Here is a 14,750-nt window from a genome sequence, read left to right on the forward strand (position 1 = left end):
TACCTTGTGAATGTCTTGTGCAACCATAATATATTGAATATTTCTGTAAAGCTTGTCTTGGCTTTTTTCTGAAACCCTTCTAATTTTGTCTTTAGCACAATGGAGTTATGGTTATTTAAAAAGAGCTTGAGAAATGGGCCCGCCATGGTATATACCATGAGGCAGAGGTTTGTAGAAGTTGCCATGTTACCCTAGCATCCTGAATACAGTGGCCGTAATGGCCATTACTGTTCTACCAATTCGTATTTTACATACCGTTAGGTCCATTTATATTTGGAGTGATACATGTTTTTTTTTTCTTTTTTTGAAAATATTTTTATTGAAAAAAGAAAACAACAGTACTTGCAGCTACCGAAATACAATTAACCTTTCTTCATTTTCCTAAGTAAATATACTTATATACTATATATATATATATATATATATATATATATATATATATATATATATATATATATATATATATATATATATATATATATATATATATATATATATATATATATATATAAGTATATAAAAACCAACTAAAAAAGAACAAAAAACGCATTCTAAAACAAAGACCCCCAGATCAACACAACCATCAAACATGTTAGAGGAATATAACAGTAACAGAAGTACATTTAAACAGGCAATTCCTCTAGACTACCAAAATAAGAGATAAAGGGTTGCCACTTGTGAAAAAATTTGGCTGTGCAACCTCTCAACATATATTTACTTTTTTCAAGTTTTAAAAAAAAAAACATGACATCTTTAAGCCACCGGGAAATAGTAGGATACTTAACAGACTTCCAATGCAACAATATTAGACGTCTCGCTAATAGGGATGTGAAGGCTATAATATCCTTTTGTGTGGAATCAAGTGTAAGTGAGCGAACAGGAATCCCAAATACAGCAATCAGAGGACAAGGATGAAGAGTTACCCCAAGAACAGTTGACATAATAGCAAAATACCCTGTCCAGAAACCTTGTAGCTCAGGGCACAGAAAAAACATGTGGCTAAGGTGACAAGGAGAACGATGGCATTTATCACATTTATTTTCCACTTCTGGATACAATTCAGGAAGTCTAGACTTAGAGAAATGCACCCTGTGTATGACCTTAAATTGAATAAGTCCAAGACGAGCACAGGAGGTGGAAGATCGTATCCTCGCTATAGCCTGTTCCCAAGACTCCTCATGTATTCGAATTCCTAGTTCCCTTTCCCATGTACACTTAAGCTTAACATTAGAGTGGTTACTAAAAGATAGAATAGCATCATAGAGTTTCGAAATGGTTCCTCTGTGATGAGGAATAAATGATAACGTAGTTTCCCACTGCTGTTCTGGAGGTAAAGAGGGGAAATTTGGGAAACACTTGGCAACAAAATGTCGAATTTGAAAATAGCGAAACAAATGGGTAATAGCGAGATTATAACGAGAAGACAAATTGGGAAAACTATCGAAAACTCCATCCACATATACAAGTTTTGTTTTTTTACCTGTTCATTGAAACATATCCTAATTATAGTTATTTTTGTATCTTCACACATGAGGAATATAGTCACTTCCTTTTTATTGAACCTTGTGTCACACGTTACAGGCACAGCTTTGTACAGCTACTCTTCTTCTGTAAAACTCAACTTGAAAGTGTTACTCATTTGTTTTATGGCTGTTCACATAGTGCTACATTTTGGAGAGAGCTTGAAAATTATATACTGTGCAAAACAACATACGAAATCAAAATTGAAGGGAAGAACATTATCACTTATTTTGAAACTAAAGGAAAAAAAAGTGCCATTGTCAATCTTTATATCTTATTAGGGAAATTCCATATACATAAATGTAAATTTCAAAACTCAACCCCATCATTTAATTTGTTTTTGATTGAAATTGAATATTACTTAAACTCTCTTAAATTAACTTCCAATAAAAAAAGTTTATCATTGATTGAAATTCATTCAGAAATGTTTAACGAATGAGCTGTCACAACTTTCAAGTACAAAGTTGTTATGAAGTCTGTCACATTCCCCCTTTTTTTCCCCCTTTATTTATTTATCCTTCTTATTTCATTGTACTGTATATTGTTACTCTTATTTGCCCTGTATGTCTACTGTACAAACTGAACTGGAATGACTGACTGTTCGTTTTATAATTTCAAATAAAGTTTGGAAAAAAAAATGTTTGAAAAAAAAACAAAAACAACAAACCATTTACTCTTCTTCTACAGTCTTACATGATGTTACATGATGTTCCCTTCTAGCACAGCCTCAATACTCCCTCTGCTGGCATCACTGGTACTGCAACACAAAATGTCCTATGTCAACAATAGGGCTGGGTATCGTCACTGATTTCTAGAATCGATTCAATTCCGATTCACAAGGTCCCGAATCGATTCGATCCACGATTCGATTTAATTCGATTCGATTCAATTTAAATCTGGGAAATTTTGACAGTCAGCAGATGCTTTTGTGTCAAAGTAGCTGAAGATAAAACACAGAAAAACATGAAGGTGATTTTCCAGGCCTGGGATTTTGTAAAAATATTCTGCAGTACATCGAAAACGAAAGAAAACCATTAATTAATGAACATTACCTCTGACGTTACAGCGGTTTTATTAGAGACACGGCTAAGCGTTTTGCATTTTGAATAATTTTAAAAAGTTTAAATTTGTTCAGTATTGAACAGCAGAAATGAGGTTTTCTTTTCGGAAGAATGTAAAAGGGAAAAAAACAGCGGCCGACAGCGCTGTAAGCAACAGTAGACTTGTGCGTAACAAGCAAGCAAATAATGAAGAAAGGGAAACTGTTCTTGAAGTACAGAGAGAGAGAGAGAGAGAGCTGTGCATCGCGGTGGAAGCAAAACAGTAAAAGTCAGAGTGAATTCATGACGATGTTTATGTGAGGCGTTTGGATCTTCTTTTGCTGCTGGTTCGGTCAATATTGTTTGGAGAGAGATCAAACTAACAGCTTTAGAATCGGCTCATAAAGGGCGTGAACACAAAGCGCGGACCCGCCGACAGATCAGAATCGGCGAGCTGTCGGCTTTCAGCCCCGACCGTGAGAAAGGTGACATCTAACTGATTCTGATCCGCAGGTCGCGCTGTGTGTTTAAGTATATGTGCAGAATCCGTGTTCCTGCTCTCATTTACTGTCTTAACTGTTTGGTGGTTCTTGAAATTTTGTGAGATGTCACCTGAGATTCTGGCATTTTGGGCAAAATAAATTTATATTAAAAAATCGATTCAGGATTTTAATGAATCGATTTTAATCCATGAATCGATTATAAAAACCCACCCCTAGTCAACAACCAACCTTCTCTTTGTGCGTCTCCTAGGGTGATCATATTTTGATTTCCAAAAAAGAGGACAATTGGCTCAGACATCAACAACTTTAAAAATACTGTTTGTTTGAAGAAAATTTTAACATATTTAAACCTTGCAGTTAATGAATGGTGAAATAAAAAAATGTCATATAGGCTTTTAGTCAAAAAGTGAAAAAAAACAAACAATCTTAAAAACCTCTGGAATTAAATAATGGTACAGAAACAAGGCCTCATCCGTATAAGAAAAATTACCAGTACCGGGAAGTTACGAGGGAAATTTCTTTTGCAGTTTGCCTGAGAAATAGTTCGTCCAGAAAAATAACGTGAACTTAAGTTGACGGTACCTGCAATAAACAACTGTCATATATATAAAACACCCAGCACGCCCCTGCGGGCGGTTTTATCCTTCAAGCTCGGGTCCTCTACCAGAGGCCTGGGAGCTTGAGGGTCCTGCGCAGTATCTTAGCTGTTCCCAGGACTGCGCTCTTCTGGACAGAGATCTCCGATGTTGTTCCCGGGATCTGCTGGAGCCACTCGCCTAGCTTGGGAGTCACCGCGCCTAGTGCTCCGATTACCACGGGGACCACTGTTACCTTCACCCTCCACATCCTCTCGAGCTCTTCTCTGAGCCCTTGGTATTTCTCCAGCTTCTCGTGTTCCTTCTTCCTGATATTGCTGTCATTCGGAACCGCTACATCGATCACTACGGCCGTCTTCTTCTGTTTGTCTACCACCACTATGTCCGGTTGGTTAGCCACCACCATTTTGTCCGTCTGTATCTGGAAGTCCCACAGGATCTTAGCTCGGTCATTCTCCACCACCCTTGGGGGCATCTCCCATTTTGACCTCGGGACTTCCAGGTTATACTCGGCACAGATGTTCCTGTACACTATGCCGGCCACTTGGTTATGGCGTTCCATGTATGCCTTGCCTGCTAGCATCTTGCACCCTGCTGTTATGTGCTGGATTGTCTCTGGGGCATCTTTACACAGCCTGCACCTGGGGTCTTGCCTGGTGTGATAGACCCCAGCCTCTATGGATCTTGTACTCAGAGATTGTTCTTGTGCTGCCATGATTAGTGCCTCTGTGCTGTCTTTCAGTCCAGCTTTGTCCAGCCACTGGTAGGATTTCTGGATATCAGCCACCTCCTCTATCTGCCGGTGGTACATACCGTGCAGGGCCCTGTCCTTCCATGATGGTTCCTCGTCTCCCTCCTCTTTCTTGGGTTTCTGCTGTCTGAGGTATTCACTGAGCACTCGGTCAGTTGGGGCCATCTTCCCAATGTATTCTTGGATGTTCCTTGTCTCATCCTGGACTGTGGTGCCGACACTCACCAGTCCCCGGCCCCCTTCCTTCCGCTTAGCGTACAGCCTCAGGGTGCTGGACTTGGGGTGAAACCCTCCATGCATGGTAAGGAGCTTACCTATGTCAGTGGCTTCTATCTCCTCCTTTGGCCAGCCTATTACCCCCAGCAGGGTACCTGATCACAGGCAGGGCGTACGTGTTGATGGCCCCGGATCTAATATAAATATATATATATATATATATATATATATATATATGTATATATATATATATATATATATATATATATATATATGTATACACACCACATAATCTGATAGTTTCTTTGCTAAGTGTCTGAGTGCAACAACAAGTGAGTTCACTTTAAAAAAGGTTTCACCTACAACAACTAACAATCAGCAACTAACTTCCAGAAGTTTGCACTGCTGAATCCCACAAAAAGACAAATGGGCCTAAAAATAAAGCTAATTATTTATTTACATCTCTGTACCTCTTTATTTTACTAGCTGCTGTTTTGAAACAATTTATATAAAAACCTATTTTGTCAGACATTTATTCCTTGTTGGCTTCATCATTGCCTTCATCTTAGCCTTTTCCCTCTTTGCCAATGATGTTACTAACTCATTTGGCACAGCCGTGGACTCACTTTGCGTCAGGCATGTATTCTAGCAACGGTGTTTGAGACCCTGGGGTCTGTGCTTCTTGGGGCCAAAGTGAGCGATTGAGTGGACATGTACAACGGCTCTGAGCACTGATGGCTTGATATTTCAGCTCAATGTTTGGTGAGTATCTGCAGCGTATCTTTGAATTTGAACTTTACATTTGAACTTCAACCCTTTAGACAGAGCATTGAATGCAGAAAATGTTAAAATGCCTTGCAGTAGTGTTAGATTTTGGTGGCTGTTGAACATGTGTAGAACACATTGAACACAACAGGATGCATTAGCACAGGGGTTCCTAAACTTTTTTTGCTAGGCCCCCCTTTGCCTTACAAGATAAATTCTGTCAGGGAGACCTACCTTGGCACTTGTGCAGGTGAAGCCAAAGGGAAGCTATGCTCCATCACATTTTCTAGTATTTGGCTTGGAAGGAAGTTGTTTGGAAACATATTTGGCAATGCTTCATCTTCTGCTTTGTGCAGTGTTGGGAAGGTTACTTTCAAAATGTATTCCACTACAGATTACATAATACATGCCCCAAAATGTATTTTGTAATGTTTTCCATTACATTACGCAATGAGAGTAACGTATTCTGAATACTTTGAATTACTTAATATATTATCAAGCTTTTTAGAACTACATAACAAGGAAATTACATCATTCACTTAGATTACTGATTGGCAGCGCTAACTCGAAATTTCGAGTTATTAACTCAAAATTTTGAGAAAAGTAAGTCAACATTTTAGAACTACTAATAAGTCAAAATTTCGAGAAAGACAGCTCGAAATTTCGAGTTATGGATACTTTTTTTTTTTTTAGTGGCGGAAACGGGCTTCCATACTTAACAGTTTGTTTGTATTTTAGGCCACTTAGAAATCATTCAAAATATCTAACTGAAAGGATGAACCATTTCTGTGTCTGTAGATAACAGACAACATAGCAAACAAAAGCAAAGAAAGAATAAAAGTGGTTGTATCAAATATTGACTTTCAAGCTCGTTAGAATTAAACTTTTTTCCCTTTCTATATTGTATTTTCATGTATGACTGCACATTATTTTTAATTTCTTTCACCTATTCAATTTTTTTCCTAGCATAATATAAAGAAATGATGGGTGTCTTAAGACTTTTGCAAATTAATGTGTACATTTATTAAAAGTTAATGACGAGGAGTACGTTCCTCGATTTATCTGACTCCCCTGTTTGAAGTTAAAATGACTTTACTCCTCACTTGAAGCATCTCCAGGACCTCCATGTGGCCACGGACCATATTTTAGCAATCAAGTATCACCGCTCCGATAGCGTTTTGCGCGTAATTTATGGTCATGGTTAGAGTCACCACTCTTACTACGACTTTTGTGCCGCTGGAGGGCGACTTGACTTCCTCTTCTTCAGACGCTCCATGGCACGAAGTACCAGCATTCCCCTTTCTATTATGCATGATTTTTACTTTCCGTAAACACTTATCCTGGACTCCAGCTGCAGTTTACCTTCTCTTCACCTTTAACCCAGATCATCGCTTAAGCGCTGCAACTGAGGTGGATGGGCTTTAGTAGACACACGAAGCTGGACAACCAGACATGCTGGTGATTAAACGACTCAAAATCAAACGGAGTGTGGCCCTGTCCAATAAGAAGTGACATTAAGCAAGAAACATCCAATCACAGGGCGTATAGCGAATTGTGGGCGGGCTTAAAAAGCGCGTGCATAAGGTAGAGAGTAGGAAGAGGAGGTCAAATGTATTGAGTGAAAACGTGAGGCTGTTTCAGGACAGATAGCTACAATATAACAGTTCAGTTTACAGTGGAGTTATTAGATATTATATTCAGAGGCAGGAGCGGGGGGGTTTCTGTGCATTTTAGTTTGTGCTGGTAACTTCCGCTAATTTAGAAGCTAGTGAAGAGAGATAAGGTTAGCTAAGGCTAACGTTACATGTCGCGTGTTTGCAGACAACTCCGCAGCTAGTGGCACTACTAGAGTAAGTTATGAATTTTTCTTTCTATAGTTGTGCATCATTATCTGCGTAGGTAGAGAGGGAATGCGCGGTGGTAGCTCGCAGCGCATTAGCTTTGGAAACAAAGTTTGCTAGCTAACCCTTGCTGCTGCACTCTGCTACTTCTGGAATTCACGTTGTCTTTGTGAACTTGTGTCACGGACACAGCTGTCATGTTTCACTCGGTGCCCCGCCGTCCGATCTGTGAGATCGGTATAAATACAGTGAGGCTTCAGAGCAGCTGGTCATTTCGACGCACTGTCGAGGAGGGAAGGGGAAAGCTTGAGAGGCTCCCGTTGCTAGGCAGGAACGTGGGCCTGCTGCTGTCCTGGCTGCAGAGGGCAGGTGTGGGTGCTAGCGACTCCGCGGCCTCTGGTCCCAAGAGGAAGGGTTTGCTGTCCATATTTGCGGACCATTGCGGCTTTGTGACCGGCCAGAGACTCCGGCGTGCATGCCAGGTTGGAGAGCTTTACTCCAACCTGTACTCGGAGCGCACCAAGTGGACCCTGGTTGGCAACATATGGCGCAGATTACAGAGCAAGCACGCCCCTACTGGGAAATTTGTGGCTGCCCTGGCTGGTGTCTTCATGTGGGAGAATGAGAAAATCCAAGATGAGGAAATTCAGAGGTGGGACAACATTTTATAAAGGCATATATTTTTGCAAAAAAAAAAAAGGAATAGATGTAAACATGCCTCTTACTCTGTTGACACTCTCAACAAAGCAGCATTGATATTCCTGTCTTGATTCAAAATTTGAGTAAACAGTGCAGTTAAATTTGTTCTTACATTTGTATGTACAGTTAAGCATTTCATTATGACCTGAATATAACCTGTAAGTAATCTAAGCTTGTTATTTGCATCTTTGTGAAGGTGTGGACTGGAGCTGCAGGCGCTGGAGGCAGCAAAACGACTAAGTGTGTCTTCGGAGACTGCAACTGGGCAACAGGAATCTGGCTGGGAAATTGTGGTGGAAAAGAAGGACTTCAGAGTGTGGAAGCGACCTATTCCCAACAGTCACCTCTACGAATATCGAGGTCAGCTAGTCACACACATGTTTAACAGTGTCTCACATATTTGTCCAGTTTTGTCATAGAGGGAGAAATATTTGTAGCTCTAAAGGATTCTGCAGATTTTTCTTGCATTTTAAGCAGTTAATTGAAGGTACTTTGAGCTGGTCTGATTTGTTATCTTTTATTTGCAGTATTGGGCTCTTATGATGATGTCACACCAAGACAATTCTTCAATGTACAGGTATATTTAAGTTCAGTCTAATTATGTGCAATTTTGACTACCTCAAAAGTTTAAGTCGTTGAGGAAACTGCGTGAAGCTGATCACCTATTCTATTTCAGTGCTGACATACATGAGGAAATGATTAGGACGTACGATTAGGCTACACTCCTAATCCATTATTGGGGATTTAGGTGTGCAGCAATCTCTTTACTCTTGAAGTCTGACCTTCTGAACCACTGTTTACTCAGACAACCTTTTAAAATCGACACATCAAGTTGGGTTATAGATTAATATTAATTGGAGTGGGTTTTTCGGGGTTATGGGATTTTATTTTTTTGGAATCGCATTACACATCACAGGAATGCTTTAACAGCAATAACACTCTGCCTTTCCCTTCCCCCCAGTTGGACATAGAGTACAGGAAGAAGTGGGATTCTCTCGTTATCAAGCTTGAAGTGGTGGACCGACATGCCAATACTGGCTCTGAAGTTGTGCATTGGGCTACACACTTTCCTGTGAGTTTGTAGATTGCTATTTGTTCAGCCTACCCTGCATTCACCCGTGACACTTTTTTTGTTATCAGTCAAAGTATGAATAACCTTCATTTACCTTTTGATCAAGAGCAACTGCCAACCAAGTAAGGTTAGGTTGCATTTCGCACACTCAGTTGTTATTTGATCTTGTTTGATGTCCTTCACAGTATCCCATGTATTCGAGGGACTATGTATATGTGCGCCGCTATGATGTTGATTTCAACAACAACCTGATGATCTTGGTCTCCAGGTCAGACTTAAAGAGATGTTTGTTAATTTGTTTATTTTGGGGTGTATTTATATAATCAGACTAAATGCTGTATCTTATCTTGTGCATTGATAATCTGGCTGTGCAGAGCCGTACAGCATCCCAGAGTACCAGAGACACAGGAATATGTGAGAGTTCATTCATACCAGTCAAAGATGGTCATTCGCCCACACAAGTCCTTTGATGAGGTTAGTGATGAATGTCATGCTGCACAGATTATTTAATTTTAAACAACTGTGTCCTTTTTTTGAAGTTGCTCAGCATAGTTTTTCTTATCTCCTCACAGAATGGATTTGATTATCTGCTGACCTACAGTGATGACCCTCAGACCGTCTTCCCCCGCTATTGTGTGAGCTGGATGGTGTCGAGCGGTGAGTACTGAAAAAGTCATACGCTAATCACGTAAGGATTAACTGAAATTTATTCAAAAAAGAATATTTCAAAATGACTAATGTTGATCAAAGAGCTGTACAAAGCACAAAACAGAAAGAGGATAAAGGAATGGAATAAAGGAAACTGACTCAAATTCCAGTGAATAAATATAAGTTTTCAGTCTAGTTTTAAAAGTCTCAGTGGAAGGAGCAGACGGGGTGGGGGATGCTCTAACAAGTTTGGAGGCAAACACGGTTTAAAACAATATTTAAAAAGTTGACTACACTGTGGCAGTGCAATTTGTCATGATGTTGTTAATCAACACCATAACTAACGGACATAAGGCAAGATTTTGACCATATTTTACATCATATTTAACCACATGTATTCATATTTAATTGAATAATATATATGAATAATACTACATTTTGTAGAAGTCTGGACAGAAATGTAGCAATCTAAAATGTAAAATTTAGTTTTCAGAGAGAGTGTTCCATCATGTTATGCCTTTTCCAGCCTGATTTTGAGAATGTTCTCCCTCTTAAAACCTGTCTAGGTATGCCCGAATTTCTGGATAAACTGCACACTGCTGCCCTGCGGGCCAAAAACTTAGAAGTGGGAATTCAAGACTACACGAGTGTCATTAAATCCAGTGACACAAACAGGCCGTCAAGCCAGGAGCGCCTCACTGGAGAAAATGCCCATACAGGTGGTTCTGGACAGATCTACGCTTGAGATGGAGATTTCGTAGAGAGCAGAGGTTTTCTTGGTGTGTTTTCACTTGCACTCAAGTCAGGAACAATAACCCTCCAACCCCAAACTTAGGGGTAGATTAGAAGAACTGAAAATGAAAGGTGCGATCTAAAATAGCGGCACGTGTCCATCCATAGACATGTTTATGCTGTTTATAGAGGAGATGTCACAAGAACGATGGACTACATTAGTGACGGCATTGTTGTCACTGGAGAAAGTGTTGCAATGCAAGTTGTCGTTCAGACTGCTGGTTTTGGCATTTTTCTTCTTCAGCCAGTCAATGCCACCTGATGTTTTCCTGCAATTATACAATTGAGCCAAATTTCCTAACCATAGACATGTTTTTGCCAAACACACAGTTTTACTCATTTTAGTATTTAATGGCTTGTCTTATGTTTTTAGACAAAGCTTGACTTTAAACTCTATTCAAACCGCCAGCTTGCTCACTACTGTATTAGCGTCTTTAGTGTGATTTCAACAAGTTGTGGCGGAAATGAGTATGACATAGAACTGCAACTACACCTGCCTTGTTTTTACTAAGAAGTTAACGCTTGGTCAAATTATGGATTAAGAGAAGAACTGAGGCCCCCTGCTGGGAATTTAAAGCAAGTGATTTTGATTTGTTTGAAGCATGACAGATGACAAGTTAAATTATGAGTTTGGCCAAAAAATGATACAATTACTGAATTTAAAAATAAAAAATAAAGCTTTTTGTTTGCTATCGACATTAGTTTACTATCCACCCTGTTGAGGTATCAGACGGTCCGTCTCACTGTGTTCCTGCAAGTGTTTAAAGCATCCAGCCTTCTGAAGATGAACCAGTCCTTCAGCATTAGGGGCATAGTGTCTTATAACAACCATATAAATCCTCAGATACAGTGGTGTAAAGTTTTAGGTATTTGTGCCACATCCCAAGCCATTTGCATTTAATGTGATAGTTTTTTTTTTTTTTGTTTGTTTTTGTGTTTTTAAGAGGTGGTCCAATTTCAGTTCAGAATTTATTTTGTTACTGTTGGGTTCATCAACACAGTTTGCACTTCTGGAGGTCTGGATATTTCTGTGTTGCTGTAGATCTTGTATACTCAAAAAGTCACATCTGGAGGACTGGATTTTTATTTTGTTTTTGTTTTTTTGTCAATGGGTGCAATGAGATTCACGTCTTTCTCCTAAATTTTGATGCTACCGTTTTGTTCTCGTGTGTCCTACTGAAACTCCTTTGAATTCATCTTTCCATGTCACCCTTGCATGCAGGGGGTGCTATGAATGTACAAATAGCAGCACATGCCACAGAATATATAACATCGCCTAACACAGTTCACTGTTTACAGACTGGCACAAGAATCGTGAAATAATGTTGTAAAAAAACCCTAACATCTTGTAGCGCAAGCTTGTGCTGCGAGATGTGATTCACTCAAATGGTACATTTGAGTGAATTGGCTAATTCTATATGGTGGTTTCCACTTGTGTGAGGGAGGTCCCATGTGTGGATACGCGTATGCTCCCAGTGTATCAAAAGTGTGTGTAATTATATTCTGTTGTGAAGTGTTTTCCTGCTGTTTGTGTTTTTAACAATGGCAGTGTAAGATGAGATACTCTTCATGGGTTGACTGTGCAAATTGACTCTCATTATAACCCAATTAAACAGTATGTCATACTTGCTAATGTTTAGTGTGTGTGTGTGTGTGTGTGTGTGTGTGTGTGTGTGTGTGTGTGTGTGTGTGTGTGTGTGTGTGAGACATTTGAATGATCTGATAACTGAAGACACCTCTGTGCCACCTGCAGTATTTAAAACCAGTTTTCACATCTTATTTTTGTTTTGCAGGTAACTTTTTTTCTCTCTCTCCATTGTTAAACTTTTAGGAAAAGAAAGAGGGGGAAAGTGTGGCTTATGAACAGGTGCACTTGTAATCCACGTGATTTAAAATTAATTTCTGAAATGGAAGAAACATTAATCTGATGAAATAAACAGTCCTTTATGTGTATCATTGTGGGTTCAACTTTTGATGCAGAAAGCATTTGGCTTTGACTTGTGCTGCTCGGGGCCATGATTGATTAGCATAGTGTTTGTACTGAAGGGCCACCATCGTCCAGTCTAATGGGATAATCTGTAAATCCAATAGGCTGTCTGGTCAGACGGTCTGTGACACTCTGCACATATAAGCTTTACTGCACACACACTGTTTAATTTGTCTGCTCTGGATAACACTCACTGCTATATCTATGCTGACTATTGATTCTTTGCAGATAATCAGCACAGTGTACTACTTTACCATCAAATATTTATACGTGTTAAAATAGCTGCATGTCGTTTATAAAAGATATCTGCCAGTTTTGTCTTAAGTGCTTGACTTGAAGTTACCTCCACATCTTTTTAGGTTCATGAAGGTTCATTTAGGTTCATCGCCTCTGTCAGTGCGCCCCAGGGTGGCTGTGGCTACAATGTAGCTTGCTATCACCAGTGTGTGAATGTGTGTGTGAATGGGTGGATGACTGGATATGTAAAGCGCTTTGGGGTCCTTAGGGACTAGTAAGGCGCTATATAAATACAGGCCATTTACCATTCATGAAGACCTTTTACCTCTCATCCAAGAAGCTTCTTCAGTACTAAAACTGATGAGTCCCAGGTGCAATTAATGAGCACTTAAATCTGATAGGTTTATGTATAATAGTATTGAATGAGTTCATGTGGCTGAAGTTTGAAGGTGATAATTGGACAATGTGACGTAGCATTTTCCAATTGATATCTTGGGTCCATCTGTTAAAAGTCCCAGTGACCTTAACCTAAAAGTCAGTGGTTTCTTAGATAATTTCTGAAAATTACCAATGATTTCCAAATTTAAACCATAGCTGCATTTGGGATGCTTTTTTTTTCCAAATATATATTTGTGATGTGTTCATGGTGCAGATGTAAATAAAAGGTGCAGTCGCTGTACGGAAGAAGAGAGGAGTCAACTTAAACAGAGTAGTCTTTTTTTCAAGTGGCAGGAAATTTGAAATGCAACTTTTCAAAGTTGCTTACTAAATAACAGCAAACATAGTTTCTGCACAGTTTGTCGCAAAAAAGTTCTCTGCTAGCTAATGTCCAGTTGCTGTATTTCTCAGGGAGAGAGACCTTAGTGGGCACAACAGATGTTTTTGCAAAACATCTTGCAACCTTTAATTCGACTGACTTAATCCACAGAAAGCAGCAGCACAGGTCAGCTGCTGCTTTTATAGGTGACTGATCAGTCTACTCAGAGAAAGATCTACTGGCACTCCAAATAAGCTATTATGTCACTTATTAAGTAATTCTGCTCCCCACATTGCACTATAGCAGTCTGATTTGACAGGTAGAGGTCAAACAATCTTTAACCCTTTGTAGGGGCAGATCCCAACAACAGTTGCCTCAATGTCCTTTATAGTTTAGATTAAAGACCCTACAATAATAGGGAGAACACTCCAACAATCAGAGGACCCCTTATGAATAAAGACTTTGCAACAGTGGAAAGGAAAAATAACCTCCTTTTTTCAACAGGAAGTAATCTCCAGTAGCGCCAGAATCGTGGAGGGGCAGCCGTCTGCCGTGACCACTTATGAATGCAATGAGGGGAGGGAAAAGAGGCGAAAGAGGGACACACAAAGAAGGATTACAGAGGTTGAAACACTTGGGATCTCTGGATTGCATTATAGGTGGCTGATTGCTGGCGTTGCAGGACACCAGTTCTCTTCAGTGATGATCTTTCACTTTGGCTGTTGATGTCCTTTACTCCTTTCTCAAACCATCTGTCTTTGGGAACATTCGGATTCTCACAAGAGCGTCCCCTCTCCTTTAAGTGCAGACGTACCACTGGCTCTTATTCTGATGAGGTGTTTCTTCTTTGCATCTCTGGGGTGGATGTTTGGTCTTTTATATGTACAAGAACTCCTCATTGTATTGCACACCGGACATTGTGTAGTCTTTACTTTAAGTTGGCAAACAACCCTCAGGACTACCTCCAAGATGACAGCTTCCCAGGGTTAAATACCAGGTACATGCGATTAGCTGAACCCGCCACTTGAAAGAAACGTGAAACATCCTCGCAGACCAGAAAGAAGCCTAGCCGCCTTCAACACAAGCACTGAAGACTGAGGACCTGCAAACACAAATCTGCCCGTTTAAATTCATAGATAGAGATCTGAAGATTGAATAGCTCAAGCTAAGAGTAGTTTCACATGGGAATGGGAATAGTTGTTCTCATTTAACAATATTCTTGTCAAGTCTAGTTTGAAAAATAAAAACTGTCTGCTGTGATGTGTGTATCTAGTGAATTAACCTTACTGAACCTGCTTATCCAGTCCTAACTAGTTTTAGTTTGA

General features: G+C 39.7%; 1 protein-coding gene across 1 annotated transcript; it reads left to right on the forward strand.

Moving 5' to 3' along the window:
* Positions 1 to 6,961: 6,961 nt before the first annotated feature.
* Positions 6,962 to 11,496, forward strand: stard7 (StAR related lipid transfer domain containing 7). The gene is made up of 8 exons (XM_080875888.1): positions 6,962 to 7,885; positions 8,129 to 8,292; positions 8,460 to 8,509; positions 8,894 to 9,004; positions 9,190 to 9,272; positions 9,379 to 9,478; positions 9,577 to 9,661; positions 10,219 to 11,496. Exons 1-8 carry the CDS (start codon positions 7,431 to 7,433, stop codon positions 10,395 to 10,397), a joined length of 1,227 nt encoding a protein of 408 aa, XP_080732014.1. The 5' UTR covers positions 6,962 to 7,430; the 3' UTR covers positions 10,398 to 11,496.
* The last annotated feature ends 3,254 nt before the right edge of the window (positions 11,497 to 14,750 follow it).

The sequence above is a fragment of the Rhamphochromis sp. 'chilingali' genome (assembly GCF_963969265.1).
Source record: "Rhamphochromis sp. 'chilingali' genome assembly, chromosome: 2".
Lineage (NCBI taxonomy): Eukaryota > Metazoa > Chordata > Actinopteri > Cichliformes > Cichlidae > Rhamphochromis > Rhamphochromis sp. 'chilingali'.